The 23790-nt window shown below is 34.9% G+C and overlaps 1 protein-coding gene across 8 annotated transcripts in view; it reads right to left on the bottom strand.

Moving 5' to 3' along the window:
- Ca-alpha1D (Ca[2+]-channel protein alpha[[1]] subunit D) overlaps positions 1 to 23790 on the bottom strand; it is a 438304-nt gene that overhangs the window by 32439 nt on the left and 382075 nt on the right. For all 8 annotated transcript variants that reach the window (XR_012461446.1, XM_074138318.1, XM_074138321.1 and 5 more), the window contains 10 exons: positions 18331 to 18383; positions 15113 to 15259; positions 10906 to 11107; positions 8935 to 9204; positions 8331 to 8414; positions 5290 to 5478; positions 4983 to 5085; positions 4739 to 4893; positions 2852 to 3076; positions 529 to 733 (listed from right to left, as the gene is read on the bottom strand). Coding sequence is in view for 7 of the 8 variants with exons in the window: in XM_074138318.1 (XP_073994419.1) it covers positions 529 to 733; positions 2852 to 3076; positions 4739 to 4893; positions 4983 to 5085; positions 5290 to 5478; positions 8331 to 8414; positions 8935 to 9204; positions 10906 to 11107; positions 15113 to 15259; positions 18331 to 18383 (1633 nt within the window). In the remaining variant the exon portion in view is untranslated. The remainder of the gene's footprint in view (positions 1 to 528; positions 734 to 2851; positions 3077 to 4738; positions 4894 to 4982; positions 5086 to 5289; positions 5479 to 8330; positions 8415 to 8934; positions 9205 to 10905; positions 11108 to 15112; positions 15260 to 18330; positions 18384 to 23790) is intronic.

Raw genomic sequence — 23790 nt, 5'->3', positions numbered from 1 at the left:
TTTTAGCAGCCCCATTCACGTTATTCATTTAAGGCTAGGCCTTTTTGTATTGACTTAAGGGGTCAGAAGAAAGGCTTTCGGGTGGGTAAAGATTAATTGAATCAGTATTTCTCATCGCAAAGCCAAACTCGTAAGGACCCAAGAGATTCACTAACTGCTATTTTTGACTTGTACTCACTATATTTTTTAAGTAAGTTAAACTTTATAAGTGGATGGTGCTAGTAGCAAGCGCAAAGTATCATGCCATCGAAGGTCCAAATTAGACCCCAAATGAACTCGATATATCAAATTAGCATCCAAATGTCTTGATGGAAACTAATAGCTTTTAAATTCCACCTTATTTGCGAGGAATTATTGCTCTTCTGAATTTCGATCTATACACCAAAAATTATTGATCAAGCATCTCTAGATAATGCTTGCAGGTCTCTCTACCAGTGAAGGAGTTTTGGGACATGAGTACATCACTTAGCGGACATCCACTTGGAAGTAATGGAATTAATTAAATGACAAGAACGTATTACAACTCACCACCCGGCGGAGGTACTACTTGATCCAATAACTTTGGACTGGTACGTTTCCATATTTTCTTGATGACAGCTCGAAGTTCTGCATTACAATCATCTATGTTGCCTTCAGTTTTAATCCTTAACGAGGTTCTAACTACAGCAAATAGCGTTGCATTGAACAGTACTGTTCCATCACTGTTTAGCGGCATGTTCATTGAGACAAGCCTCTGAAATGCATAGGATATTTTTGTAAATTTATTATCAACTTGCACCTCCTTTTAACATTGCCTTATAGTGTTAACAAATGTTTTGTAGTAGACATTTCGGCTTAAATTAGAATCTTTTAAGATAATTAACAATATTAATATAACAATAAATAGGTATCTGTATCTACGCTGAACTGTCTGTGAAACTTGGCTATCCAATTTTACCAGGATCTTGACGAAGACAGAGGTATAGTAGCCTAATAACAGAAACTAACTAATGACACCACAACTCTCACACAGACAGTTGAAATGTGAAATGTCTATTTTATATTGTATTCAAAGGTACCTACCTCACCAGTGGGGCAGATATTAACATTTTACATAACATTTTTAAATTAAAAAAATATAGATATGTATGTAAAGTACCATGTGTTTATTGATATAGATCTCTTAAAAAGACTTAAAAGTTGTGGAAAACAAAATAAAAAGGTTCATTAATACGATTCTATGCACTCTGTATCAGATAATGTGAATTTTATTCAAATGTGCCCCCCTCTGTAATTTTTTTTAATGTGGATTTTGATCTAGTACTAAAATTAGTGGAAAAATGGACATGAATAATAAACTATATTTAAAAGTATATAATTGCTAAACTAATTTTTCCATTGTAAATGTTAGTGTTGTCAGAGAATTTTACCAACAATTTTTATGACTTCGTAAAGACCTTGCTAATCAAACATAGATTTGATGAAAACTTCATCTATGATACATTTAAGAAATTTTAATTTAACGTTGCTTTTTATACAAAGAAAATTTTGTGGAAATCTTTACTTGATACATGACTTTGCCAAGAAAAATATTGACAGAAATCTAATTTTGACATTTTGAATCTTGGCCTACTTCTTTGTTCTGATATATTTCGTTTGTTAATTTTCTTATTTATAAGAAGAACTTGATTAAAATGTGATTCAGCAGTTCAAAAAATGGCCTTAACTTAATACCTTACAATAAACCAAGTAAGGGAACATTAAAAGGTAATTCAAAAGGTTTTTTGCTCCGTATCAACCTTCACTCATGTCTGTACTAATGGAAAAAAGCTGACAAGCCTGTAGCAAACCTACAATTACTGAAGTCTATACAGGGTGAACCAGTAAGTATTGTCCATAGGCCTACTGTGTGTAGTACACCTAAAGTGGAGTTCAATGACGTATTGGCCAACTTCATATTTTCCACCGTTCTTGAATGACGTCACTTTTAAATTACATTACTTTTTTTTGCAATAAAAATGTTATTACTCAGAAAGTTTTAGTCCGAATTTAATTCTGATAACACGGTTAGACAGACAGATAAATTATCTAAAAATTGATACCATTTTGAAGCATAAGTTATTCTCCAAACAGCCTCAATCTTCCTCCGAATACTGGAAAAATAAAAGTAATAGAAATTTTTAAGAAAACTCATTAGGCCCTTATGTGATCATTATCAGACCTAGGTGCTGACCACTTTTTATAAAAAGTTTCCTTGTCTAATGGGCTTTCAAACGGTATGCCATTTTCCAGGATTCCTTTTTATCTTCGTATGAGAAATTACGTTTGTTTTACAAGAAAACGTGCTCACGAGCCTCAACAGTGTTAGTTTATCAAGTTGTTTAATTCATTGAAAACTCTTTTAGATGGGTCAGTAATCAATTTTTACAGTAGATTGTCTTAAAATAAGAAAGTCAAAGGTCACAAATAGCACTAAAAAAAAAAAAAAAATCTGGTCTATCTCTCTGAAATATTTAAGAAAATGTTAGGAAATATTTTAAACAAGTACTATTTTTATAAACAAAAATTCATATGTACTTACTCCAAATTACAAATTCACACACAACTACACTTTGAAAAAGAAAAGAATGTGAATAAACCTTAACTTTTATTTATTTATTTTTTTTTTGCTATGGACAATACTTACTGGTTCACCCTGTATATCTAAACCAAAGTGGTAGCATATGAGGGATCCAAGATAGATCTTTCATATCGCAGACGATATCGTTCTGCAGTCACTCACTATATTAGTCTTTTGTATTATGTATACACATTATATATCCCAATTAAATGAATTGCAAACATTTTAGATACTAAAGTTAAAAAAAAAGACCTTGCAGGCGACTCGATGAGGACACAGTTTGCCAAAGCCAAGTGGTGGAGAGATCTTCCTTAGTAGAGTGACAACATCAAGATGTTTAATCCGTCCTTTAGCGTCAGGATCATATTCACTCCATAGCCGGATAAATTCGTCTAAATGATGAGGACCCAATATTGACCAATCTCTTGTCAGATAATCAAAATTATCCATGATAACCGCCACGAACAAGTTGATAATCTATTAAAAATAGTAAAAGAAGGATTAGTGAATGTGATGGGAAGATAAGTTTTTTAATTAAAAAGAAGAACAGAATTAACACATTTAAATTAACGTTATTATAAGATGAAGGAGGTAGGGATTATTCAAGTAACTTAATATAGCCCTCCTTTATAAGTGGGCCAAATAAAAAACGTTAAGCGTCAAGCCAAGCGCTTGGTGAATTTTGTTTATTATCTCGCCAAATACTTTGACGGAGGTTATCTAAGGCTATCTTGCAATCGCTACCTTTCCACTTATTCATCTTGTAAGACAAAATTGATTTTAAGTAACCAGTGCAAAATAAAGTACTACAAATAGCCACTGAACGCCCCTATGGTTTACTGAGAACACACAAATACACAGGAGAACTGGACATTCAAGCCATTCACACTCACATGACCAAACTAACGGACAACTTCTTTCTCACCCTTCACACACTGCCATCTCACTACCACCTTGGCGATGCCTTCAGCTTCAAGAAGACTGAAACCAAGATTGTATCAAGATCTTTGAAGAACTGAACTCCTTTTACAAGCAAAGAAATCACCTATTTTTTTAGGCAGGGCTTAACGTCCAACTACCAATTAGGTGTCGTGGACGGGAGCTGAAGCTCACAGTTTACTATAAATAATTTTTTCTTACAAATAAAAAGTAGTCATACGCGGGATTCGAACTAGTGATCTCCCACACACAAAGTCATTCTCTTGATCACTAGACCAACACCCGCCCCTTTTAGAATATGTATCACCATTTATATAGCTCTTAAGTGTAAAGGCCCTATTGAATTTCTAAATATAGGTAACAAGTAAATTATAAGTCGTAATAGAAATTTCACTCGTTAAAAGAGACCGATAGTTTATTAATATCCATTTTCAACAATTTTGTTTTTTTTCATAGATTCACTTACGTGAAAGAACTCCGTAGAGGGAAGTGGATTAGCCACTTCTTCAGGGTACTTGGCGTCCCTGCGGGTATCCCAGCCTAATAATATGAGCATTAGCAACAGATACCGTTACACCCTCAATACATTCACACAGTACACATAGGGCATAGTCAACTGTACAAGGGCTTATCAGCTTGGAACCGTTGTGCGGACTGTGTCAGGATGAGGAGGAAACGGCTTCTCACGTGCAATTCGACTGTGTTGCAATCGAGTGGTTGCGCTTTGAAACCTTTGGATCTTTGAGGCCAAAGGAGATAGTAGCGCAAAAGGAACTAGTAGGGAAAGTCCTCAACCTTTTTAGAAGGAGAGGTTTCATCTCAATAAGCCTCTTTTGGCTGCGGTGCCGTGGGGCATAGCTCCCGCCCCGATAATCTAATCTAAACTACGGGAAAGAAAAGAATTCCAATAGATTTTATAGCAAACTTTCCGATACTAAAAATCGACTAAATATTGATTTATGGGTATTTAATCTGGGTTGGGGCCCTGATTCTTCAGACAGTGGAGTGATAAGTGTTTTCTACTCAGATCGCGATACTATCGGGAAGAGGTGGAGTTCTAGATTACAAAATGTAAGGTGTTCAAAATTTGGATTTAATCTTTTCCCTATTTATTGTATCGTATCCATGGTTAGATGAGCTACTTCAGTAGATCTGGTGACCGTTGATTGGAATATCATTAGCATATTTGAAAGAAATTACCAAAAATGAACAAAGTACGTAGAACGAAATAAAATACGGAAAGGCAATGTCAGAACCACAGCCGGCCTGAGATTGAGCGTCATCAGATTGCGGATCACATAGCACTTCTCCCGGTCTAGCTGACGAATCCAACATGATGTCTTGCCAAGCTTCACCTGAGAAATAGTTAATTATAAATTATTAAACCTTTAAGTAAAAACTTGTCTTTAAGTAAGAAAAAAAACCTCAAAGTGTAAAATATTACCTGTGGCTGAACGAAACAGCACCAACACCGCTTGTGGGAATGTTTGGAAGTTGTTATTTCTGTGAATAGCTGTTTCAGAATCGAGTGCTATCTTACCAAAAACCTGAATGCGAAAAAGATTATATTGGAAAATGATAAATAATTATGATGTATGATATCCAATTCACGGCCCTAAACCTACTGCTGGCATGTCTCTTATCCCTAGTCTAGCTCCCAAACAGTATTTATCCCAATGCTTAAGCATGGTTGATTGTCGGCAATATATATATATATTATACCATGATCTATGTGTAATAACATGAATTACCTGCATTCCAATAACGGCGTAAATAAAGAACAACATGACAATGAGAAGTGCGACATATGGAAGCGCTTGGAATGACTTTATAAAGGTCCACAACAAAGTCCTGATACCTTCTCCTCTGCTTAGCAGTTTGACCAACCTCATCACACGAAATAACCGGAAGAAATTGATTGATATCAGACTAGATCCTGGCTGGAAAATTAAAATAAATTAGTTCTTATTGCACTATTGCATTTATAGTAAAAAAGGTGAAAATATTTCCACAAGCAAGTTATTGAAGAGAACATGAACATCAAGATTAGAAGTATAGCAATCCTGTGGATGAAAATGAGTTAATTACTTCTTCCAAGCGATCCGCAAGTTTTCCAAATTAACCAGTTAAGCGTGGAATTTAGTTTTAAAAAAATTCCCCACAGTGTGCGGAATTAAAATCAGACAATGACGTGTATACACGTCGAACGCAGGAGGCAAAACAACCAAAAAGTTTACAATAGTCAACTGCAAGCGACTTTTTCTGCAATCTCTGGGGGCTTGAGATTACCAGAGCATTCTGTGCTCTTTCAAAATCTTGTACCGCTTCACGTATGCATTGCTCTAGTTAACTAGGGACGCAAGAGTTTTTACAAGAAAGAAAAGAGCTTTGGATTCTGTGTAAAATGAAATCATGCTCATACTGAGGTCTGAACCTCCTATCTAAGGTAAAAACGGCATTGCACAAGGGCTGAGAGCTTCTATTTGTGTGCTTAATTCCCCAATCTCTAATGCGGAGACCAAACATGTACCAACCACTTATCATTTGGCTGACTCCCACCGCAGTTCTATTGGTAAGATAAAGGAAACATCCCACCAAATAATATTCTTATTGTATTTTATTAAAATTTCGAGATTTTTGTAGTTAATGGCAATTTTATATTTCTCACGAGTATACACGTCGAACGCACCGTAATAGAGATTTGGTTTGACGTGTGAATAAGGTCGACACAATACAGGATTCACAGGTTGCAGTGGATTTTAGTGTACAATCAACCACTCCTATTCTTGAAGATTGATTGCAAGATTTCATTTTAATTAACTGAATAATCGTATCGTTCTTCTAGGTAACTGCGACCTAAAACTCACATCAAGTGCCACGTTATTGATTAGTGGCTGATGTGTCTATAATTTGTGTATAATTTTATTCCTGTAATAAGAAGTGGTCTGTCCAATCCAATTCCGTAGATTCTCAGTTTCATTGGTATTCGATGTCATAGATCCCGTCTTCCGTCTGAATCAAAGAATTTGTCTCAAAATCTCTGTCGTGAATGATGGATTTAGCCACATCTTTGGGATCTTGACAACTCTACCTTTATTAATACATACAGTGCGAAGGTGATCTGATGTTTACAATAAGTTTTTGCGAATCCACAGCCAAACTATAGCTCATTATCATTACCATTCATTGTACCTTTTTTTACAGATGACTAATATTCTATAATCAAACACTGTCGTCAATTTCGACGCAATAACTTAATTAAAACTGTCCGGTAGGACAGTTGTATAAGGGTTGATCGTCAAAAACTGCAAGAAAAAGCGTAACGTTGAAAAACACCCAACTTTGACAATTTTTTTCTCTTTTTCTATAAAAGATAAAATTCCCAAATTTTCTTTAAAATAAAGGGCAAACCCTCCTTTATAACTGTAATTTTTTCGCAATAACCCAGATCTAATAGGTTTCGAGAAAAAAGTTGCCGAAAATGAGCAAAAACCGCTTTTTCAAAAAATGTTCTTGTTCTTGTTCTTCTTCTTCTTGTTCTTGTTGTTCTTGTTGTTACCTTTTTTGTAAACAACGTAGCGCCTAAACGCGTGAACCGATTTTCATGAATGAGGTGTCATTCGATTCGGAATTTTATGTAGATGTGCCTTTTGGGGGTCTCGACGCTGTATATCGAATGGGAGAGGAGTTAGCCCCCTTTATGTAAGGCCCCCTCCAAAATTATTATTACTAATTACTCTGTAAATCTTGGTCCGATTTTGATAAAATTTGGTAGGATGATAGGGTTAGGGCTCCCCTACGTAACATTAAAGCGGCGATCAGCTCTCACACTTGGTAAGGGGAAGTATAGCAATCGTTTAAATTATCAAAGAGTGAACCGATTTAAATCAATGAATTGTCGTTCGATTAAAAATCTTTGCCTCTTTGCCTTTTAGGGAGAAGTACTGTAATCGTAGTTTATTTTTCTTACTACTCTTAAAAGGAAGTACTGAAATCGCAGTTTAATTTTGCTATTTACGTACAAATACCTTCCTATGTTATTCAAAACGCTTTTTCAAAAAAATTGTTATTGAGGATGGTTTGGGGGACCGCAACTATAATCATTCTTTAAAAAGATCTCTCCAGTGGTAGTTACGGTTCCGACTTAACACCTTATCAGATTATAATGATAGAATTGTTTATTCCAAATTTTAAAAAAATCTGTAAAGAAGATATGTAACTATGTAAAATAGACAAAAAGGAAAATCTATCCAAAAGGTACAAAAATCTCCTTAACAAAAACTTACAGTTTAAAATGTTAAGTATAAGGGTTGATTAAACGCCAAAATTTAATCAACCCTTATACTTAACATTTTAAACTGTAAGTTTTTGTTAAGGAGTGTTAAAGTAACAGTTGGTTTGACTGTAAATATAGTGTGTTCAGGCGGGCTTTACGTCCAACTATCGATCAGGTATCGTGGACGAATAGCTAACATACTTAACAATAATATTTTTCTACAGCATAAAATCATGAATCGAACTTAATATCATAATACATCTTAGCTTGAGGTTCAAGCCCCTATCGGCTATCGTGGTGCCAAGGTTGACTTCTTAATCACTTTTTTTTTTCAATGTTAGTGATTCTCTCAGATCGAAAGCAGAAAATGAATGTTTATACATCATGGCGTCGATGCGGCAAATAAATAAAATAAAACATGGCATTCTTTCCTGCTAAACGTTGTAGAATTCAAACGTACAAACTATACATCTAGATAAAATTATAATTAATTAATTATAAGTAATTTGTACTCACATTTAGTTCAGAATATATAATATCGATGAAGCTTCCTAAAACGATGATAAAATCGAAAACGTTCCAAGCATCGCCAAAGTAATTCTAGAAGAAAATACATAAGAATTAGCGTTTAATGAATAACGGCTAAAAACAATTAAAATTCAAAATAATTAAAACAGAACAGGAAGATTAAATTATTTTAATTCTGTGTGAATAAAATATTAAAATATGGTTATTGAAAATTCAAAGAATCCTCTGTATCACAGGAATTTTTTCTTTTTCAAGAGAAAAGTGTCCTAGAGATGAACCTTAGACGGGCTGGGTTCGTTGCAGATATGAGTTCTAGTAGTGGCCACAGTAGTTCGATTCATAAGGGATGTGGCACCTTGGTCTCTTTATCATTTTGAGACAGCAAATAATGCGGGATTACTCTAGCAAGACGTTGAATGATCCGAAGTGAGGCTTATAGGAAGGCGTCACTAGGTCTTTTTTGGTTCATCGTGTGGTCATGGGTCATTAGGACAGATTTTTAAAGGATCTATGAAATTACAGTAGCATCGCTCTTAGCTTGGTTCTTGATACTTAATAAGAGCAACACAAAACAAAATTTTAAAAAACTCACCTTGAACCTGAATGCTGCTAGTTTAAAGACGAATTCAAGCGCAAAGACCACGCTGAAGACGATATTGAGCACGTCCAGAATTTTAGTGTAAAAATCCGGCTGATTATAGAACTTCATGGCCAGTGTAATCGTGTTGATCATGATTAACGTGAAGATGGTATACTCGAACGGCTGTGATGTCACAAACCACCAGACTTTGTACTGGAAACGATGCTTAGGTATGTACCTCCTAACCGGCTTCGCCTTCAACGCAAACTCGATGCAATTTCTCTGTAAATTATTTAGTATTATTTTGCTTTAAATAAAGTACTTTCTTCTAAATTTAGGAAGTTTGATGCAGTTATAAGTATTTAACTGAAAAAAACAAATTCTACAGTCCAAAAAAATGAGTTTTTTCAGAGTAGATAGATGTGTGTTTGTTCATTAAAACGAGAAATCTCTCTGTTCTCCTGCTTCGTATTCTGCTTGAATAATATCATACCTTCCTGTACTAACACTTTGGCTGGGTTTCTTGAGTTTCTTCAGTGCACTACTGTACTACGACTACTATGACTGTACTAGAAAGTTGTTATCGCGACAATTAAATAACAAAAATAATCCATATTTGGACTGAATCCTAACTTTTTATGAACATCGGATTCCATACAACAATCAAAAATGTTCTGGACTTTGGTTGGACAAAACTGAGTTCACTAAATTCTTTTTCCAAGACCATAACCAATAATAATAATTATAATAAGCTTTGGAAAAGACTCTGGGGGTTGCGGTGCCGTGGGGCGTAGGCCCATTCTAATTCTAATTGAAAACTATGCGTTAAAACGGTTTCGTTTCCGCGTGATTTAGTGTGACAGGATCTTCCTGAAATTTCTAATGTATGGGCATTATTTAACTCCTAGGGTGCGTTCCACTAAGCGATCACAACGACCACGCTCACCACCGCGATTTTGCCCGTTCCACTTGCTTGCGAGCGTTGCGATCGAAAACCCAAGTGGAATGGACTGTGGGCGTTTTAACCGTTCATGTAAACATTACAAATGGCGGCCTCGAAAATAAGTTAGAAGCTTGAAGAGGTTGTTTTTTAATTTTAACCCCGTTTATAAGCAGTTATAATAAACTTTATTAATTATTGGTAAAGTTGACTTATATTAAATATATATGCATATATAATTCAATTTTTATATTACATTTTAGTGGAGTATTTATAAAATTTACGTTTAAATAAAATTAAAATGTCTTTTGTGGCAACAGAAGGATATTTATTAATGCAGCGTAATAATGCTTTAGATAGTTCTTCATCTAGTTCCGATGAAAAGTGGAATGCAATTTTACAAAATCGCAATAGTGAAAAGCGAAAACTTAGGCCACGTATTATTAACTATCAAAGTGTAATTGATCGTTATTCAGTGATTTAGTATGTAAAGGGATAAGTTATTTTCCATTTTATTATTTTTTTGCAGACTTTCGAGAAACACATTCAATTATTTACATGAGATTAATACATTAATTTACCTGATATAATTTTTTCGGTCGCCATCTTTGCTTTTAGAAATTGCGCCAAATTTCTGAACGCCCACTTTGACCCAGCTCTTAAGGTGGGGCGTTGTGAGCTTCGAGTGAGCGAAAATAATGACGTCATTAGTGACGTTTTCGCCAAGACCAAAACGACCGCGGTCATGTGGAACGGCTGAAGGTACATTTTGATCGTTGTGAGCGCTTAGTGGAACGCACCCTTAGTGGGTCAGGATCTTCCTGAAATTTCTAATGTATGGGCATTATTTATCTCCTAGAAAGACTGTATTCACAAATGCGGAGTGTGAGGTGAATCATGGATTAAGTGCCCGGAGATTGACTATTTTGGAAAGATTACTGATGATTCGATTTTGTGCTAATAGCTAATAGCGATTGTATCGATTAAATTGGAAGAATTTTTTTTTTCGTTGAGTTATATCGATTAATTCTTCCAGGACTTACCTGATTTTTATCCAGCTCGCAGTTTTTATACTCTTGTTCGCCCTCATTTTGAAATGTAACAATAACAAAACCTACGAATATGTTTACCATGAAGAAGGCTATGATAATTATATAGATAATATAATACGCTGCAACGATCGGTCTAAAGTTATGAATTGGTCCCATGTCTTCTTCATTGGAATCGATAGATACGTACAACAGTCTGAAAACAAAATGTTATTTTTAATTTAGTGTACAATTATAAGAATTGTTACTTAATAAGCAATTAATATCTATTAACTAGAAGGAATAAAAAATATTATAACTTTTGGTCTTTAAAATGGAGCAGGGAAGTTAATCTTTTATAGAAGTGCAAAAAACAATCTAGAGTTCGAGTAAAGTTGTTATATCTGCTTATAAGCAAATACATTACAGCAAAAAGTGGTTACAATTGCTTGTTAGATGGTATCCAATTGGGAGCAAAAATAATACACAAAAACTGTAGGATTTTAGATTTTATAAATATAAAAAAAAAAAAAAATTAATTCTTTATAAGGCGCCACGGTAGCCGAGCGGTTAAGAGGCGTGACCTGTAAAGCTAATATGTATTGTGGTACTGGGTTCGATTCCCCGGTCTATAGGCCTTGGATTTTATTTAATGGTTAATAAAAAGAAATTTACAGTAAAGTATGTGTTTGCTAGTCGCCTCCATCCGCGACACCAAATTGATAATAAAGCCTGCCTCAAAAAATAGGCATTACTTTTCTTAATATTTTATGAAATAAACACGGATACGCCTAAAAGTTAACATACTATTCCAATGTTCTGCAAAACGATTAACCTAATTTTTCCCAAAGCACTTTTAAAAATTACGTTGGTTTATCGTATTTAATTATATTTTGGCATTTTGTTTATTTCATTTGTCTCTCATTACTATTTATTAATTAAAGTCATTAGGTTGGCTTAAACGTATCTACAGAACATTTTAGCCGCATTGTTTAAATTTGGATTTTTCAAACAAAAAAATCGACGCAAAAATACTAATTTAATGATCGCTTTAGGGGATCTAATAAGAAGTTATCAAACCAGGAAAAGGGAAGACGTCCAAGGAATTGAGAAAGATGTTGCACGAAGAAAAATATTCTTTAATGGATTGTCGTCCAAACACTAATGAACGTCTACGATTTCATCTTGATCTTATGTTATCTACTTTTTTAATTTGGTCTGTATAGGATGGCTAATTTAACAGGTCTTGGATTCGCCAGAAAGTCTATGAGTGGACATCACTATTCAATTGCGTTTCCTATGGTGAGTCTAATGAAACTAAGCGCCACTTTGTAGATGGATGATGCGTTTATGCTTGAATCATATTCTTCATCTTTTGGAGAGGTGAAGGATTCCGTTTCTAAGATAGTCGAAACTGGAAAATAAAGTAAACTCAAAGGTTCATTTAAAGCATTAGAAGACTGAACTCACTATGTCTCTCACTTTTACTAGAAATGTGGTACTTCGAAATCCAACTCCCTCTGGATTTCTTCTATTACACGATCCGGGTCCCATCTTCAGTGGTGAGTGATGAACAGGGGGATCAATTGGCAGCATTTGCCGGCAATTCTTTCCTATTCGGTGTCTATCTTTGCAATCATCAATCAACTGGATTTCACACTCCAGAGGGCACTCTACCACTGAGATCTATGATACACAGCCAGCAATTTAAGTGTGGAATTGTTATTAAAACTGCCCGGTAGGAGAGTTGTCTAAGGGTTGATCGTCAAAAACTGCACGAAAAAGAGTAACGTTCAAAAACACTAACTTGGACAATTTTTTTCTCTTTTTCTATAAAAGATAAAATTCCCAAATTTTCTTTACAATATAGGGCAAACCCTCCTTTATAACTGTAATTTTTTTTTTGAACAACCAAGCTCTAATAGATTTCGAGAAAAAAGTTGCCGAAAAATGCGCAAAAACGGCATTTTCAAAAACTCTTCTTCTTCATCTTCTTGTTACCTTTTTTGTAAACAACGTAGCGCCTAAACGCGCGAACCGATTTTCATGAATGAGGTGTCATTCGATTCGGAATTTCATGTAGATGTGCCTTTTAGGGTTCACAATGCTGTACCTCAAATGGGAGAGGAGTTAGCCCCGTTTATGTAAGGCCCCCTCCAAAATTATTATTACTAATTACTCTGTAAATCTTAGCCCGATATTGATCAAATTTGGCAGAATTAAAGGGTTAGGGCTCCTCTACGTACTATTAAAGCGACGTTCTGCTCTTGCACCTACTAAGGGGAATTATTGCAATCATTTAAAATTATCGTTTCGTGAAACTATTTTCTTGAATGAAGAGTGTTATTTTGGTTCAAAAAATGATGTAGATATGCATTTTTATAGGTTTCGACGCTGTGTATCTTTAGGAGAGGAGTTCGCCCCCACGCAAGAAAGGCCCCCCTCTAAAACTATTATTACTAATATTTCTACAACGCTTAGTCCGATTTTGCTAAAATTTAGCATGAAGAAGCGATTAATGCTTTCCTACGTGACCTTTTTATAATACACTCAACAGCAAAAAAAAACCGGACACTCAGATTTGGTCTCATAATTTTGTTAAATACGTTAATCTTTTTAATTTATGGTAAGAATTGGTTTATTTATAAGTTATTTACACAAAATCTGCCACAGATGACGAATTTTTATTAATTATTGACACAAAATTATAAAATAAAGAAAAAATAAGAAATTAACACATTTTTTTTTAAACTTTATTCTTCATTTTTATCAGGTTTTCTGACAAAGGATGTTCTTCTAATAGCGGGTATTTCTCTCTCCTCTATGGCGAAGGGCCCTAATCCTGTCAGGTAGAGAAGAAATTAAATTTTGGACGTACTCCACCGGCAGAGCATCCCATTCTTCACGAAGAGCAATTTGGAGCTGATTTAAGTCACTAGGAGGAGGATGACGATGTCTAACATGCCTTCCTAAATTATCCCATAAATGGTCTGTGGGATTCATATCGGGAGTTCGTGTAAGCCAGTCCAGAACTGTGATTCCCACTTGCTCCAAGTATTCGGTAACAATTCTGGCGGTTTGTGGGCGAGCATTATCCTGCATCAAAATGAATTGGTCACCAATAAATGGAGCCAACGGGATCACAGCCTGTAGGAGCACTTCCTCAATGTACCTCCGAGCAGTCAGAGCCCCCATTATCAATGAAAATCAGTTCAGTACGGGCGTGGAAATTGATTTCACCCTAAACCATAACTGATCTCCTTTCGAAAGGTCGTGACTCGCGAAGAGTACATTGAACAAATCGCTCCCATGATCGTCTCCACACTCTGTCTCGATCGTCTGAGTGGTATAGACCAAAGCGAGACTCATCTGTGAATAAAACTGGTCCCCATTGCACTACAGTCCAATGAAAATGCTGGTTGGCAAATAATCGCCTTTCTCTACAATGCCTTTCCAGGAGTTGGAGCCCTGTCGCGGAGCTCCTTGCTTCAAGTCCACGCTCCCTCAGTCTCCGCCATACTGTGTCCGAGCTAACACGCGTATTTCGCGCCACTTGAAGCCTGTCCCGAACCTCAGGAGCAGTTAAATGGCGGTCTCTCAATACTGAGAGCGTGATAAATCGATCGTCAACTTCAATTGTGGCCCTTGGTCGGCCACTGCCAGCCCTCCGTTCATAACTGCCAGTCTCCCGGAAACGCCGAATGCATCATTAATGGCGGACTTCGCTACTCCAAGTGTTTCTGCGATAGATCGGACGCTCCGGTCTTCTCTTGCCAAGGCATCAGCTCAGGCTACGTCTACATTCGAAAGAACCATTATTCTGGACCAAAATAAAAAAAAATCACGTCTATTAATGACTGAAAGGCGCGGTTAATAAATTAAAGATCTCTAAAGGTGCGAAAACCTACTTACAGTTTAGAAGAGTTCCGTCAGGTAAAGCAGCCTCAAGACAAATAAGCCACATCTGAGTCTTATCTCATGCCCTACTAATCCTGAAGGGATTAGTTCAATGGACTTAGACCCTTCCTTCTCTGTAATAACCAGATTACCCACAAAAACGAACACATCACTGATAATCAGCTTTTAATATAAAAAAATATTAAGTGTACGGTTTCTTTTGCTGCTGAGTGTATATATTAACTGATCACGGGACCATTCACTAAGTGTCTTCTAGAGTTTCTGTGTTGAAATATGATTTGATAGTTTACTATTTAAAGCTTACCCTGGCCATCCTTCAAAGGTGGACACTGTGAATAGAGTGAGCATCGCCTCGGCCACATTGTCAAAATGAAATCTGTTCTTAATCCAGACTCTCTCTTCCACTTTTGGCTTGTTGAAATCACCTTGTTCAAATACTATAAATGACCCACTAAAAATTAACGCAAATTTTAATTTAATTTAATTTTAATTAAGCTCTTTTCTTTTTTGTTTCTGAATTAATTATTTAATTAAACAATTAAAATTTTAATATCTTATTGACTATTACTAGTTTCTCTTTGTTCATTTTGAACTCTGCGCCATTATTGGTTATATTTCTTGCAAAATTATTTAATTATAAATATATTTATATAATTATTGCCATAACTTTTATAATATGATGATTTATGTCTGAAAAGATTAATCTTATGTTCTGTAGAGATTTTATTTAAATGATCGCGCTGTGACGGCCATTTTAATTGTATTTATTTATTTCAATTTCTCCTGATAGATTTTTGCAATCGTTTCTTGTTTTTAAGAGCTCGTGATTTGTGAAAAAGACGTTTTTTTTTTGTTTTTTTTAATGTATTTTCTGCGCGAATAAAATAAGCTTTCAGAGACGAAGAGTCAAATTGTAGAGGAAATGGTGGTAATGTGGAACCCTGCTGGTATTATGGAACACTATAATATTTTTGGCAGCAAGTGATCTTGTGTTAACAGTATCTGGCTCAAACTGTAGCTTGATAGCGGTAGTGTGCAAAGCAGGTGGGTTGGTTCAGTTGCTACTGTATGTTCATCTTGAAATTTCCAATTTTGTTTTTATCGATTCTTGAAAACTTTAAGAAGGCAAGTTCAAACTGTTTACTTTTTGTTTTGTTATCAAAATAGTGGTAGTTATCTGCACTATACAGGGTGTATACGGAGGAGAGGGCCGAAACTTCAGGAAGGTGATTCAGCAGCTCAAATGCAACAAAAAATATTCTATTCACTTTGGCCTGATTCTCAATAGTGTCCAAGATATTTGCATTTTAAACTTTTACGTCGATATTCGCGTTTTTCCCCATAAAAACGGCCGTAACTTTTCTATCCTTTAGCCTACAACAAATCTGCTTATTCCAAACGAAAGAGCATTAAATTTCCTATAAATATGCTTAACCCAGAGCCTCAAAACGTTTCTTGTAAACAATGAAATTTTTACTTTAATGTCTAAAAATTTCGTTCTCGGTGATTTTTGTTAAAATTTTCAACTGCATTTTCTCAATGGTTAATGAATCAAGGAATCACATAATTTCAGAAAAAGTTGCGCATTTATTGAGCTTCAAGATCATATGGATTTTTTTGGTTTTTAACAAAACCCTACCCCGAACAGAGGGGTGTAAATGCAGAAAAGTGGGATTTTGCGTACTGACTTTTCATTACTAATTTACTGAAATATCAATTTTTACCATTTTAGTAACCATTTTAGTTTAGAACAATTATTAGTTTATAAAACGGAAGTAAAAAATCAAGTAGCAATAAAACACAGAAGTGAAAAAGTACAATAGGCAGTTGCCTAGTTAAAATTGCTACAAAAATCGTTCGAACTATTCAAACAAGGAAGTGGGAAAGAATTGTGGCAAATTTTTAGTTTCTAGACTACAATTGTTTGTGCAACATATTTTAACAACAAAATGGAGGTTTTTTTTCATCAAAGTTAATTAATAATAATTCAAAACTAATCAATTTTTGGAGAAGGAACAAAAAGAATATAACCATTTTATTTTTGAATTATTATTAATTAACTTTGATTAAAAAAACCTCCATTATGTCATTAAAATAAATTGCACCAACAATTGTAGTCAACTACTGCGTTTTATTGCTACTTTACTTTTTACTTCCGTTTTATTAAATAATAATTGTTAAAAACTAAAATGGTTACTTTAGTTTTTGTTCCTTCTCCAAAAATTGACATTTGAATAAATTAGTAGTGAAAAGTAGGTTAAGCAAAATCCCACTTTTCTGCATTTACACCCCTCTGTTCGGGGTAGGGTTTTATTAAAAACCAAAAAAATCCATATGATCTTGAAGCTCAATAAATGCGCAACTTTTTCTGAAATTATGTGATTCCTTGATTCATTAACCATTGAGAAAATGCAGTTGAAAATTTTAACAAAAATCATCGAGAACGAATTTTTTAGACATTAAAGTAAAAAGTTATAAGAATCGTTTTGAGGCTCTATACCAAGCAAATTTATAGGAAATTTAATGCTCTTTCATTTGGAATAAGCAGATTTGTTGTAGGATAAAGGCTAGAAAAGTTACGGCCGTTTTTATGGCGAAAACCGCGAATATCGACGGAAAAGTTAAAAATGCAAATATCTTGGACACTATTGAGAATCGGGCCAAAGTGAATAGAATATTTTTTGTTTCATTTGAGCTGCTGAATCATCTCCCCAAGTTTCAACCATTCCTCCGTATACACCCTGTATATTGGTTCAAAGGGATGTATTGCAGCGATTTTCATTTGTGAATGATTAGTTTATGTGTCTCCCATTTGTGGTGACATATCAAATTCAAGGTAGGGATGCTGGTAATATGGAACCCTGTTCCACACTACATACACTCGCAGTAGAAAAATTTCATATTGCAAGCATTACAAGCAAATCATTTATATTTCTGGGGGAAAAAAAAACAGAAGAAAAATCTAAAATGGGGCTAAAATGAGCTGCAAAAATATTCATTGTACCTAAAACCAACTCTCCGGCGACTTGCAATAAGTTGTTCCATATTACCTGCACCTCAAGACAGAGGCACCACTGCTCCATCTGGTGTTTGGAGGAGAGTAAATTTGAGGACAATAGTGCAAGACTAATATATAAAGCTAATAATTACCAGAGAAAGCAATGCAAATTTTTTGGCAAGTCTAGCATTGGTAAGCCTAAAACAAAGAAGGGTTCCATATTACCATCACTTCATCTACACTATAGCAGAAAGATTATTCATTGTTCTTCCGTTTATTTTGGTAATTTTTGGCCACTTTTGATATGGTACTTTTTGACATACCATCATAATCATAACAGTCTCTGAAGTAAGCAATCATTCTTTAGCGAAACTTCATTTTTTATATTATACATAAATGACGATATTAGAAGCCCCAAAGTAACAAAACAGAGTTCAAAATGATATACACCATTTTACAGTTTATTTATTTTTTTTAATTGACCAAATTAATCCAAAATTATTCTTAAAATCAGATCTGCTTACCTACACTCATCTTCAGTCATTTTTGAACCATCATTGCATCTAAAAAATTTACCCTGAAATAATAATAAATGAAGATTATAATTTCTGTTTTTGTTTTTTTTTTGTATATTTTAAAATTCTTTTGAGCAATTTAAATTAAATAAAATGAAACCAGTAAAAGAAATAATAATAATATACTACCTTAAAGCAAAATCAATTAAAAACCAAAAAAGAACAAAAAAACAAGACAATTTTTAAAAATAAAATTTTTACGAAAACACACATTACACACACACACACGAATTTTTATTTTTGTAACATGCATAACATGCATTTTTTTTTTCTTTTTCTTTAATTTTAGAAAGCGTGCAGTTTGATTCAAATCAATGAAACAAAACAATAGAAATAAACCAAAAAAATGCTTTGAAGAGAAGGCACAGGAATTATTATAGATAAATTTAAATTTTTTAAAATGAAAAAAATTATATTTAAACATAAAGTACCCATCGCATTCAGAGACTAAATACAATAAGGGATGAACAAGATTTAAGAATATATTATGATATATAAATATTATTATAGTAATATACAAAATATGAGAAAATAAGATGATGAAATCAGTAGCTTCGCGCGCTATTTTATCTGAGTAGACATTGTCCCCCTGATGACACTTCAGTTTTTGTGGTAATAAAATCTCTCCTAACTGATGGACACCAATAAAAAGGCGGAGTAGTCTAAATTTTCTTGCAGAAAAGCATGGAAAACCGTTTTTGGAAATAACGAGTAAATTTATCATCCAGATTTATTAGAAAAAAAAAAAAAAAAATTTCGTTTCTGATTTTTTACTATTCCTCTTAAGGTAAATCAGTGAAGAAAATTGATCATTCTATAATAGTAAATTTTAAATAGTACGAGGCCTGTCTAAAAAGTATCCGAACTTTATTTTTGCCTCGCAAAATAAAGACGATAGCGCGGCGCCACTGTACTCAGTACAGGAAGACACCTTCATGCGCATGTGTGAATTTTGTCACCGCCTTCCAGCGCGTCAGTCGCTGCCTGTGGGTCGCTGAGTGAGGTGCTACACAACGTGTTCGTTAGATTACCGATTCTCTCAACATGACTGAACGTGTTGAGCAAAGGCAAATTTTGTATTTTTTTTTGTTTGCGATGGGTGTAACACAAATTAAGGTGTGGTTCAACCATTTTCAAAAATGGCCGCACATCAGCGGAGAGTGACCAGCGTTCTGGCAGGCCCCAGACACTGCTCGGAGTGCAGCCGTTGTTGAGACTGTACGAAATTTGGTGATGGCAGATCGTCGCTAGAACGTGCAGGAGATTGCCCAAGAGGATGGAGTTAGAGCAAACTTCAAAACGGAGGTCCTTCTTGTTCCGGCGACAACAACTTGGTCAATAAATTTCGCAGCCACTCTGCCCATGTTCAAATCAAGACGCAAAATTGCATGTGCGGAATCTTTTTTACTAACTCCAACCTCTTGAGCAATCTTCCGCACGGTCAAGCGACGATCTGCCATCACCAAATTTCGCACAGTCTCAGTTTCGTTCAGTCATCTTGAGAGAATCGGTAATCCGACGAACACGTTGTGTAGCACCTCACTCAGCGACCCACAGGCAGCGACTGACGCGCTGGAAGGCGGTGACAAAATTCACACATGCGCATGAAGGTGTCTTCCTTTACTGAGTACAGTGGCGCCGCGCTATCGTCTTTATTTTGCGAGGGAAAAATAAAGTTCGGATACTTTTTAGACAGGCTTCGTATTTTCAATTAAAGCTATAATCTCTTTCATACACAATGCTTTTCAAATACGTACTCATTTTCATTTTCCAAATGTCTACAACTCACTGATGGAAACCATCCTGTTGAAACGCTGACGGGAGCGTACCTTGCTTGCAATCAAGTTTAGGCTTGTGCAACATGTAAAACTAGATGAAAACTAGAGCGTCCAATTATAGACCAAAAAAATAACAACACTATCAAACTTCTACAGAAAATTACCACAGTCAATTTTGAAATCTATTAGGACATAGGATTACATTCAGGCGTCAACTCCCCAATCAGTTATGTCCGCTATGCCCGGTGTAAATAAAAGTGTTGGATACCGACCCACATTATCAACGCCTGCTATCATCTTGACTTCGTTCAACTACATATGATATTATATAATATACACAGTTAATTGCATTCAACTGCCAGTTGCAATTAATGTTTGAGGACAATTCAGAGAAAGATCATTCCTTCGTGCCTCGACTTTCTCCATTCTTTCGATGGCTCCTCTTTTTTGACGGTTTGCTTATTTCCCTAAGTGTTTTAGATTCGCAAAGTGATCATTAGGGTCTTTGAGTCTGATTCTTGTCTGAAAAACATTTTCTAGAGTTTCGAATCTATACAACTTTCTTTATTTAATTTTCCATTTTGAAACCAATAATAGGGGATTGAGGCGCCTTTGTTGGCGAACCTTTCAACCATCTAATTCCCTAAATCCATTTTATAAAGCCTGCTCCAAAAGGACATCTTTATTTTTAAAAAAATAGCCCTCCTAGTATTCTGGCTCCAAATTTTCAGGTAAGCAAACAAGAAGTAGCGTAGCCTGACTATTGAGCAAAAATAAGTTTTAATTTTAAATTGAATCCAATTAAATGCGGGGAATCGGTCTAGCTTTGAGTGGCAGGACTCTTGAGTTCATGAATATTAGTAAAGGAGAATGCATCATGAGTATACGAGGTCTGTAAATTAAGAAATGAGATAGATTTTTTTAAAAAAATTTATTCAAAAAGAATTACAATTCTATATTCTCACCTTCAAAATAACTTCCTTCTGAAGCCACACAGCGCTGGAGACGTTTCTTCCACTCCTCATAGCAGTGCTCGAACTCCGATACTGGAATAACGGTTACAGCCGTTTGAATGTTTTCGACTGTCCCAAAATAAGTTCCCATGGAGGTGATTTTTCAACTTCGGGAAGAGAAAAAAAGTCACAAGGACTCAAGTCAGGCGAATAAAGAGGCTGAGGACCCACAGGAATGTTTTTACTGGCCCAAAACTCTGGTTCATTGAAATTGCTTTGTGACAAGGGGCTTTATCGTGATGCAACGAACCACTTGTTCTTGGTGTTTGGTCTCACACGAATGACCCTTTTTTTCGAAGTTTTTCGAAGAACCTCTCGGTAAAAGTGTTGATTGACCGTTTCACCTTGAGGTAGAAACTCTTTGTGGACGATTCCGTGGATATCGAAAAAACAAATCAGCATGCATTTGATCTTCGACTTCGCCATCCTTGCTTTTTTTTTTTTAGGCCTTGGAGAGGTTGAAGTGTGCCATGCTCTGGCGTACTCAAACACCCAAGACTCGTCCACCAGTAATGACACGCAATGACACGAAGTTGAAATCACCTCAAGGGAACGTTTGCAGCGCTGTGTGGCTTCAGAAGGAAGTTATTTTGGTGGTGACAATATAGAATTGTAATTCTTTTTGAATAAATTTTTTTTAAAAAATCAGTCTCATTACTTAATTTACAGACCTCGTATTTTAGGGTTTTTTCCCCTAATTGCCAGCCTGCACACCCTTCGGTGGGTCTACGTAGTTCTCAGGTATTGGAGAGTATCTAACATACTCCTAGATTCTTTTGATTTTGTGCCTGGCCTTCTTCAGAATAACTTAGTGGGCAAAAAGGTTTGATGGCACAGCGAGTTGTGGTGTATGACCAGCTCTCACCGCTTTTGCTAAAAAACTTTACTTGAACAACCTAGCGGACTTACACAACGAATGGGTCGGATAGAGCTATTTTGGTTCTAGTGCAATTCAACTTGCAAAAAAGTTGATGAAATGATTCTCGAAGCAAGTGCTTTGCTTAAATAAATGGAAATTAGTCAGGCAACAGTTAAAAAATAACTGCATTTGTGGGTAAAGATTTTTTGCACGCACATTTCTTGTGTGTCTTTTTTAAAAACCTTCTTATAGCCGCAGATGAAAGTAAAGGGTTTAAGAACGCTCGTCTAACATATTGTTCTTAAACGCTCGCCTCTCTACAGAATATTCTAGTCTCTGGCTAGGGTTTCCTAGCCTAAAAACGCGTACAGTGGATACCACGAACACACAGAATAACCAAAGAATCGCCAAAATCTTTTTATTTATTGTTAATCAATGATAAATTGAAGTATGGACAAAGTATTGTAAGAGATTCACCATTTATCTTTTGTTCTTAAATTCTCAATCCCTCAAGTAATACCTGTAGCCTTACTTATTCAGGGATTATTATCAAAGGGGTCTCTGCAAAAATGTTAGCCTAACATAACTTCAAGCTCGTGTAATTACAATAATAAGCCTACAGAGATAAATGTGTACAATTAGTTTGGGTTTATCCTACCCGTAAGATCATTATTTCGCGTACACACTTATAGACGCCAAAACATTGCAAGAACAATCGGTCACTTATGGAAGTAATAATAGATTTTTCATATAACCATGGATTTAACTGTATATTCTTTTCCCATTTGGAATTTTAACTTCAACCGATATCCATCATATCTTTACTAACAATCGAAAGGCGACGCAACTTCTCCTGAATGAAAACACGATGAAAATTACACGTCATAATTTAGAATTAAGGTATTGAGTAGTTATCAGAAAATGAAAAATTCTTGTTTTATGGACTTCTCTTTAAAATTCTTGACATTCTTCTGGTTCTACATAAATGATACAAAATATAGAAGAGGCAAGACAAAAATCTCCAACAAATTATGAAAAATAAATTGAAATGGTAACCAAATAAATGACGATTGTTGGCGATTTTGTTTAGCTATAAAAGTATGGCTTGGATGAACAATAAAATTGGAATATTTAATAAGAGTCATTGCATAAATAAAACATTAATCAAAATTAAAAGAGATCTTTGGTTAACTTTGCCGATATTAGAAAAAATGTTATTGTTTTTCTTATTATAACAATTATACTACGATTATTGGTGTAAGTGGCATGTACAGTGGGTTTTCTTGACTTTAAAGAAACTGTTGAATCATTTGTAAACCGACTCTATAAAGTATGAAATAAACTGTTTAAAAAAAAAAAAAAAAAAAAAAATCAGTTAAAATAAATGAAATCTTTGTTTTATGAAAATCTTTCTGAATAAAATTTCAATCATGTTCAAACATGTCTTTCAATCATGTTCAAACATGTCTTTCAATCATGTTCAAACATGTCTTTCAATCATGTTTAAACATGTCTTTCAATCATGTTCAAACATGTAACAATTTATGCAACAACAAACCTCATCACTTATATTTTTTGTATTTGATTCCTTTTATTTAGGAAAAAAAAAACTTAAACTTAGTTTTAGAAGAAAAATTGTAAATTTAGAATTGCGTAATAAATTACAGTAATAGAAAATAGTGTGATTGATTCACACCGGGTATTATATTATATAATATTTTCAAAAAGGCAGATTTAAAAATAAATATAGCAATATTTG

The sequence above is a fragment of the Rhodnius prolixus genome, unplaced genomic scaffold, assembly GCF_049639745.1.
Source record: "Rhodnius prolixus isolate KJV_2025 unplaced genomic scaffold, Rpr scaffold_11, whole genome shotgun sequence".
Lineage (NCBI taxonomy): Eukaryota > Metazoa > Arthropoda > Insecta > Hemiptera > Reduviidae > Rhodnius > Rhodnius prolixus.
Note: the sequence above shows the minus strand (reverse complement) of the source record. Positions and strands in the feature narration are given on the sequence as shown.